This window comes from Alligator mississippiensis, chromosome 2 (assembly GCF_030867095.1).
Source record: "Alligator mississippiensis isolate rAllMis1 chromosome 2, rAllMis1, whole genome shotgun sequence".
In the NCBI taxonomy this organism is placed as follows: Eukaryota; Metazoa; Chordata; order Crocodylia; family Alligatoridae; genus Alligator; species Alligator mississippiensis.
The window spans coordinates 96,501,751-96,510,828 of record NC_081825.1 but is presented as its reverse complement, the minus strand read 5'-3'; the positions used below and the strand labels follow the sequence as shown (position 1 = coordinate 96,510,828).

General features: G+C 37.9%; 1 protein-coding gene across 3 annotated transcripts in view; it reads right to left on the bottom strand.

The window, feature by feature from the left end:
* Positions 1-1,916: 1,916 nt before the first annotated feature.
* Positions 1,917-9,078, bottom strand: part of FBXW7 (F-box and WD repeat domain containing 7) — a 279,170-nt gene continuing 272,008 nt past the window's right edge. For all 3 annotated transcript variants that reach the window (XM_059721977.1, XM_019481498.2, XM_006273079.3), the window contains 3 exons: positions 7,853-8,078; positions 5,135-5,345; positions 1,917-3,734 (listed from right to left, as the gene is read on the bottom strand). In XM_059721977.1, coding sequence (XP_059577960.1) covers positions 3,466-3,734; positions 5,135-5,345; positions 7,853-8,078 — 706 coding nt within the window. In that variant the 3' untranslated portion in view covers positions 1,917-3,465. The remainder of the gene's footprint in view (positions 3,735-5,134; positions 5,346-7,852; positions 8,079-9,078) is intronic.

Here is a 9,078-nt window from a genome sequence, read left to right as displayed (position 1 = left end):
TGGTGGCAGTGAAGTTTGAATTGAAGCTTGTCGAATAAGCTTTAGTTCAAGCACCCATGCCACCATTAGTAAGCGCGGGGATGCTGACTCATGAGACATGGCGGCGCTTTAATTAGAGTGGCTCTTGGAGCCACTCTGATTAAAGCAGCGCTCTCCTGCAGCCCCTGGAGCACATGTGGAAGTGCCCAGTGTTACTCAGCATTCTCTCCTCTTGCCTGCAGTCTTTTAAACTACACCACAGAATTAATGATATGAATTAAAAGCCTTTACTCAGGTCTCTATATTGAATCTTCATGCTCAATCCCCAGCTGCATGTAGTTTAGATCATCAGTGTCAAGATGGTGCTCAGGTCTAGCTAGCAGTGACAGGCGTTGCACACTTCCCAGCTTTCGTTCTTTCTGGATAGAAGTACTCTGAGATAGATGGAAGTTTCTAAATTCAGTTTCATAACTGAATTCAGGATTTCTTTTGCCATTAAAATTTGTCTGCAGTTGTGGCCAGAAACTTAAGTCTGTTGTAACAGCTTCTTAGTTGGTTTACCCAGTTTTAGCAGTCTGCTGTTGTTACTGTAATATCAAACTTGTACTTCTGTTTAAAAGAGTATTTAGATATTTGATGGCTTTTACAAAGAGAATTGGATAGACATAGCCCCTTCAATGCTAACTGCAATTTTCTGTTGTTTTATTTATCTAGTTTTCAAGTGGAAAAAAGTTATTAGGGTTGCTTAGGTTTTTACTCATTTTGCATACAGATAATTTTGATAGGTTTTGCATCGTTACAGTCAAAACTAAATACAAATATTTTTTTATTTCTTTACACAATTAATGTAAACCAGAAATAAAATTAAATGGTGTGTGCTTATAAACATATTTTATATTAATATGTGAATTTATCCACTACTCATGTGTATTCTTCTGGTCATTTTATGAGCAGTAATTTCTGTTTAACTTTTATTTTAAAATGTATTTATTATTTATTTTTATCCATTTGTTTTTAAAAGCTAAACTGTTTTGACCAACTGGATTGTATGGTCCAAATGTGAAAGAATGTTTTTAATATTAAAAGCCTGTGAAGACACTATCCCACACCTCTCAAGCATGTAATCTTACTTGAAATAATTGCGTTCAGCTTCAAGCAGAAGAAAACAAGCAGGAGTTCTGCCCAGCAGTTTGAGGCTAGTATATAACATGGATAGCCTATTACAGATGACATTTGGATAACTTGCCTATGCTGACTTCCATGTTTCATCAACCAGCTGAAAGTGCTGTGGCCCACTCTAGAGGGTATTTTCTTCTTTCAGTATTACTTTAGAAAATTTGTCTCGTATTACTAACCTTGACCTTTCAGTTCGAGTATGGATTTTCCTCTTTGGATTTTCATTTTATATTGTACATTCTGCAGTGTAGAATTTCAACCCATTGATTGCAATCAATACATAATAAACATTGGATTGTCAGTCTCAGATGCAATTAACAAATTGGTCTCAGAAGAAATTGTTAAAGCCTCCAAAGTTTAGTCTCATAATGTTCCCCTTGATTTACTGTTTAATTTCCTGGCCAGCTCCCTCCAGACTCAAATCTTAATATACTAGGCTCCTATCACCAAGAATATACTTACTTTCACATTTGCAGAAGCCCCCTTGCCAAATTCAAGACATTGACAAAGAGCGGACACCGGGGTTCACACAATAATACAGCGCGGCACAGAGGTTTTGCATGTAGGATGGGAATGACAGTGTAGCTTCCCGGGAAGTTTTGTCACTAAAATGCTTTACCGCGTCTTTTCTTTTTAATGCATCTACACACTCATCTCATGAGAGAGTTTGGAAACAACTCTACTTTTAGAGTGGTTGGGATAGGTACTGACTCAAAAAGCTGTTTTAAACAGTATCAAACTACTGGAAGAAAAAGACATACTAACATGAAAAAACACATTTTATTGCACTTAAGTTATAAGAAAATAAAATTTCTAAGTGAATCAAACCATAGACACAATCCCTTTAAAGGTTGTTTTCCTCCATCATGTCAGGTTGTTACATAACTAAAATTAACCGACTGGAATCTGATTGATTTAAATCAGACTATAAATAAAACAAAAAAAGGAGGAAAAAAGATCGCCTAGGATACAGTGTTAAACCACTTTCACAGTTCAGCTTGAGTTGTGGCTCTTGGAGAATGAGGCAAACCATCTGACTTTTCATTTCTTTTTTTGTTTGCATGTGACAACTTTATTACAAAAACTCAAGTTTTTGCTCTGTCAATTCCTCCCAGCAATAACTGTAACAGTTGTTTTTTTCAAATACTGTAAAACACTAAGACTGACCAGCAACTTTATTTCCGCTTTTGTATTTTATATTTTTTTAAAATTTTGTCAGTTTTATTATGTATGTTCATTCCATTCACCACAGCCCTCACAAAGAAAAGTTTCCCCACAGAACAGGCTGCAATAGCTTTGTTCTAAGGAATGTGTTTTAATTTTTGCCCAGAAAAAAGAAAATAAGCTTTGCACACACACTCAATTCATTATTTGCAGGCAAACTTCACTCTTAATTGTCTGAAACTCTTCCACTCTCAGCCTCTTAGAGGCACAGTTGGCTCAAGTTTCAGTGGCAAAAAGTCTTTTTCTGTAACCAAACTAGAGCAAATTTGGAATTCAGTCTGGGACTAAAACGTCACAGCAGAAAAAAAATAAAAAAAAATAATTTGCTTTTCTTTCTTTCATTTAGCAGCATAAATAAGTTTGGCCACTGGGAATACAGTACAGGGGTGGGACAACAATCCCATATTTGAAGACCTACTTCTAGCACCAGCATTGCAAATTAAATCCATCAGAGGACTCTCAGAACCCAGGACAACTTGCCACCTCAGAGCAACTTATGCATTGAAGAGTGTAGATGGAAGCAACAGTAAATAGATAAACAGAGGCTAATACTGTGATTGACATTGGCAATGGTTGGCAAAAAAAGCTGAAAACTGTACAAAAACGATTCACAGTAAGATTTTAGCTTTTTCACATCAGGAATGGACCTTTTGTTGTTGTTGTCACAGAGGCTCTCTAGTTTGAAAGTCAACTGGTAGCTGATGTTACGCAGCGCCTTTCTAGATCTCTGTGGTAAAATAACAGGTTAGCAAGAATTGTAACAACTTTTTAAACCTCTGCCCTGCTCAGCGAGCACGCAGAGGAAAATAAAGAAACAATTGCACCTGGTTTGATTTAGAAAGTCATATTTTTGCAAAGCTGCCCCAGTCAAAAGTGAAGCCTTTTATGTGACGAGACAGCAAATGCCTCTCTTGTCAGTTATAGTTTGTCATCTCTTCATCTTCTCCTTCGTAGTCTGTAGGTCTTTAGGATCTGTTGCCCCAAGCCAACATCCTGCACCACCAAGGACAAGGGATTTTTTTTTTTGCAGGGGGAGGGAAGGGAGAACATCGTCTACATGTTTGGACAAATTCACCTTTCCGCCCTTCACTTCATATCTACATCAAAGTCCAACACCAGCAGCTTTGTTTCCTCAGTCCCATTCCGGCTTCCAACTGCACACACTAGCTTTGTGTTGGAGGCTCTGATGCGCCACACAACTCCTCCACTTCCCCCACTCTCCAATGTGACTAGATTTCGGATAAATTCACCCGTTTTCAAGTCCCAAAGTTTTACAGTCCCATCATCTGAGCTGGTAATTACAAAATTCTTGTTGAACTGTAAACAGGTCACAGCGCTCTGATGCTTGTTCGGACCTGCAGTAGTAAAAGGAAAAGAATGTTGCTTGTGGTTAGAAAGCAGGGATGGTTATTACCAGGCTTAGAAGCAAACGCATTTGTTGACTTTGATCCATATGGTAAAGCAAATGTTTAAACATTGGCAAGCACAGAAACAATGTTCTGCATTTTCTAAGGATAGCGCAGAGATGGAGGCATCCCCAGTACTTTGCCTGTCCTTACTGGTGTCTGCTTTTGTTGGATAGGAAGTAGAAATCTCATCTGAAACTCAGGAAAACAAGAGTATATTAACCATAGGAGGTGATTACAGAAAAGGCAGGTACTGTCCCCAGTGCTCCATTCAAAGAATGGTCTGATTAAAGGTCACTGCTGAACTGTAATGGTGCTGCTGCCAAATCTCTAGACTTGCTTCAAAACTCAGTCCTCCCACAGCCAAGTGCCTACCAACCGACAGCAGAAGTAATTATCAACTCCTATAACAAAACTACGTCTCTTTATATGGCTTTTTCCTCCTTAAACCACCGCATAGGAATGGTACTTTAAAGGTCAGTGCTTGTTTTTTGCAGCATGCAAGTATGATTAAGCAGCAGAGGCTGCTTTTCTGTTCTGTGAAGTGCATTTTCTCTTGCAAACATGGCTGATATGTAAAAGCCAGGGAAAGATACTCCCAAAATCTTAGTTAGAAAAAAAGAGAGCATGCGGCCAGGCACAGCAACAGTCAAAATGACAACTGAAATTTCTCTCTTTTACTGTTATAAAATAAAGGACATGCCTTCCATTCATTTTTCTTGATTTATTGCAACAGACAGTGTACTCTGCCTCCCAATCCAATTAATCAGTAGTCTTTGAAATGTCCAAGTGACCCCTAAATAAATAAGTTGACTGGCTGTTTTGAGATGCCATTTCCTACATATTTTTGTGGTTTATTAGTCTAATATAACCACATCAAATTCCTATCAGACTGGACCATCTGCCTTCCATAATAGCAAATTATTTTAATAGATTAAATTATAAAAACAGAAAGATTTATTTAATTCACAGAAAGATGATTTTGCTAAGTGCAGACAGACAGTCCAGTTAGCATCAGAGATAACTTTTGTAATGCAAGTGTCCTGCCATGGTTCTCTTTAAACAATTCTCTACCAAATGGTGCATTAAAGAAATCTGTAAATTTAAGGTTGCTTCAATTTGGATCAAATCAAGTAATCTTCAAAAGGCCAATGTTGCCCTCCAGCAATGTATGGGAAGTAGAAGTGCTCAACTGTACCAAATACGAACATGTACTGTTATGAGGGTAACAATTTTAGCAGCACTCAGTACTGAAACAACTGCTACACTTCAGACTTCCTGATGTGGTAACTTTGCACCATTTTAGTATTTTAAATGCCTGCTTTTAGGTTTGGAACGTGGCAACTCACCTTGCAATGTCTGTAAACATTGTCCTGTTTTAATATCCCAGATTTTGACTGTAGAATCTGCGTTTCCAGACACAAGAATATTGTCCTTGAGTTCCATTCCACTTGTTAAAGACTGGTGGCCTGTTAATGTGTGAATGCAGTTTCCTGTCTCCACATCCCAAACGCGGATTGAAGTGTCAAGAGATCCACTCACCACATGAATACCATCAAACTGCAAAAAAGGAAAAGCTATTATACAAAATTATAATAAGCTATTAGGATGCTTACCATAGAAAAATATATAGTTTCACTAAGTAAAACATTAAAACTGTGATTTACATACATTCTATCATAATTTAATTACTCAATGTAGGCTCTCTCAAATGATGTTAAATGTAACTGAAAACTTAACATAGACAGAGACTGTTGGGGTTAACAGGGTTATCAATAAAACTACTACAGATCTCACTCTTGGAGAAAAATGTTTACCTTAAATATATTTTAAAAAGTCATGATAAATATTACATACTTTCCAAGGAAACTAAACATAGAACATTTGGGGAAGTTTTAATAAATGAGGATGAATGGCAGGAAGCCAAAAATGATGGTGGTGTAAAGGATTTTCTGATTTAAAATGCAGAGAGGTAGTTAGCTGAGTTAGCCTGAAGTCAGGCAGAAGGCATGGCAGGGTAACACCTTAGAGATGAACTGCTTCAGAAAGGCATGAGCTTTCCTCAGCAACAGCCTACTTCATTAGATGCTACAAATGGACTGACGTGTTCCTTTATATGAAGTCCATGTGTAGTGTCTGAAGTAGGCCGTTGCTTATAAAAACTCCTGCATCTCCAAATGAGTTAGTCTACAAGGTGTCACCCTGGCCTACCTTCTGTCCAATTTAAAATGTTTAACACCTTCTTGCTCCTCTGAGTAGGGGAGGTAAGGACTAAGGGAAGGTGAGCACTACAAGCTCTTGTTAACGTAGCTCTCTCAGCGAGGCTGTAATGTAATGGAACTTGACACCAGCCTAGCTATGCTGGCCCAAGCCTCATAGACTACTGTAACCATATAAGCTGCATCCACGATCATTGGGGTGTAGCTATGCCTAAAATTTTACCTAAGGCTATTGGGTCCAGACCCGTTGGCAATTTGGCTTTGCAAATGGATGACATAACATTAAAAAACACGTAAACTACTCTTTTCATTTGTTTATTTAAAAGTTAACTGGGGGGACGGAGTTACTCAGGAGCCAAAGGGATAGGGAAAATGTCTACCTAGCCCCAGGAGAAGCCCTGAACCATGGGATTTCCAGACATCCCCCAGACATACAACCTACATGGAGATTGTTTCTTTTCAACCCCCCCTTGAGGATACCAAATACTCAACGCTACAAATCAAATGCTGGCATCACGACATCAAGAGCCACTCCCATATCCTATCATGCATTGATAAATTTAACATAAGCTAATGGAAGGAGTTTAGGTTCTTTGCCCCACTCCCTTGTTTGGCAAATTGTTCCAAAACTTCAGTCCTCTAAGTGTGAGAAACTTCCTTCAAATTTCTAGTTCAAATTTTGTTCTTGACTAAACTCCAGATAATTTGCACTTTCAAATTAAATTAACTCCAGTCCTCTTCTGCATTTAAATCCTTGAGTTCCTGAGCCCAGTCAATCTCCCTACACAACTTAATTTCTCAAAATTTGCCTTTCTGAAGCCCTCTTTTGTCTGATCTGCAATTTAGGCTAAACTGAATCTGCTCATGATCACTCAATGCCAAGATTAAGCACCTCTTCTGTAAGATCCTCTCTGCTTATTAAAACTAAGTGTAAAATAATATTGCTTCCAGGCAGTTCAGTGACCATTCAGTAGAACTCTATCGGCTCTCTCGTCCCAGAATACTTGTACCCTAGTAATAATTGTTATCCAATTTATATCTGGGAAGTTAAACCCACCCATAATCACACAATTTCCACTATTACTAAATTCTCCCATAATCTGATAAAGATCTCTACCCTTATCCAAGTCTGAGCCTAGGGGTCTAGAAAATCCCCGGTACAATCTCTTTCTATCTGTCTAGATGCTTTATCTTTAGCTTGCAGGAGGAGAATCAAGATCTAATTGATTTAAAATACCAGTGTTACATTTTCTTTGGGAAGCCATTTGCTCATAGCTGTAAAATACTCAACCTGAAGCGCGTTCATGGGACTGCAGTAACCCAGCACACAGAGCAAGTAGGGCTGCACTCCTCCTACCTTAGTACGGAGCAAGAACTCTGGTATTACAATTCTAATACACCACAACCTATAAACTTTCAAACTGGCCAGGCAAAGGACATTGCTTTTTGTTCAACAGAGTATCATAGCCTATTAGAGAAGTGTGTCTTGTTAGAATCAAGGACAAGAACATATATAGTGAAAATTCTTAGCAGTAAAAATAGAAGAAAAACTACTCTCTTTTTACTTTTTGCCTTGTGTAGTGCCAGTTGCTCCAGATCCAAACCAAGATTTGGACTTCCACTGCACTGGGTGCTTTACAACCCACAGTCCCTGCCCTGAAAGATTTAAGCCAAATTAAGACAAGATGCAATGGGTCACAAAAGAAGGATAACATACACTGCTCTGTTTTTGTAGGATTGCAAAAGTAATTTAGTGAGTTACCCACAGTTTAGCAAGGTGGACTGAGTGAATAGAAACACTAGTGGAACATCCCAAGGAATCTGGAGCACTAGATTCAGATTGCTTACCTGTAAAGAATAGACTCTGTTAGTATGCCCTTGCAGTGTGTGTAGACAGGTCTCAGTTTCTGGATCCCACACTTTCACCATAAAATCATATGCTCCACTAACTACCCTCCTGCCATCATATTGAACACACCGCACTGCAGCTACGTGACCCATCAGAACATGTAAACATTGGCCTGTCTCTATATCCCAAACTCTCAGGGTGGCATCTCGAGATCCACTGACAACCCTGGGGAAATGAACAAAAACTGTATTTAGCATAGAAATGTCTATTGTAACTATAGCAAATACATTAAAAGCACTTATAATGTAGATAAAACAGTAAAAAAACTAAAATTATTTCTCTGGGTGACTAGGTAGCATGGGGTCTAATTCAGTTGTCCACAAAGACCTGTTTCACATTATTAGGTTTGAAAGTGAAACAAATTTGGTGTTATAACCACCCCAAGCACCATCACAGCTCCAAAATATCTGGTATGATTGCCAAACAAGAGCTCCAGGGCTTGACCAAGATGGTACAGGTCAGGATGGAGGTGGACAGGTAGAATGAAGTGTGAAAAATTACATACCATCTGCTTTCAAATATGCCTGCATCTTAACAATAAGCCTACCTTCCACTTACAACCCTCTACCCCCTAAAAAAACCTAAAAAAAAAAAGTTTTAGAAGCTTGTATTTAGTAAAACAAAAATTATTTCACTTGATTTATGAGGTAAGCATCAGTTTAGAATGTTTTGTAGCTTCTAAGAGTGGAAATGAAAAAATACATAGTAACAAAGATTCCTGTAATTTTTTCAACTAATTAAAAACCTCAATGTCCTTTTTAAAGAAAAGAAGGGAGGAATAACCAACATGATATTCTAGAAGCAGCTACATATCAATAGAATATTAATAGACTAAACAAATAAATGCAACAGCTCAGGCAAAGTTTGAGTCAATACATAGCAGCTCTTAATTCCTGTTGCTGAAAAACAATATATTTTGGCTGAAAGGTATATTTATTAAGAAATATTCAAGATTGAAGACATTTTTAAAAAGGCAGCCTTTAAACTATGTAATGATTTACAACAGATGGACAAAAAAAGTTCTTAAAAAGGACTGCTCTTCCTAGCATAGGAAAATTGGTCCTAGAAATAAGCAAAACAGCTTTAACAGTCGCATATAAATTACCATTACTGTATATCTCCATATTTGTGCCTTACAGTACTTAGTAATACTCTTATACCTTTT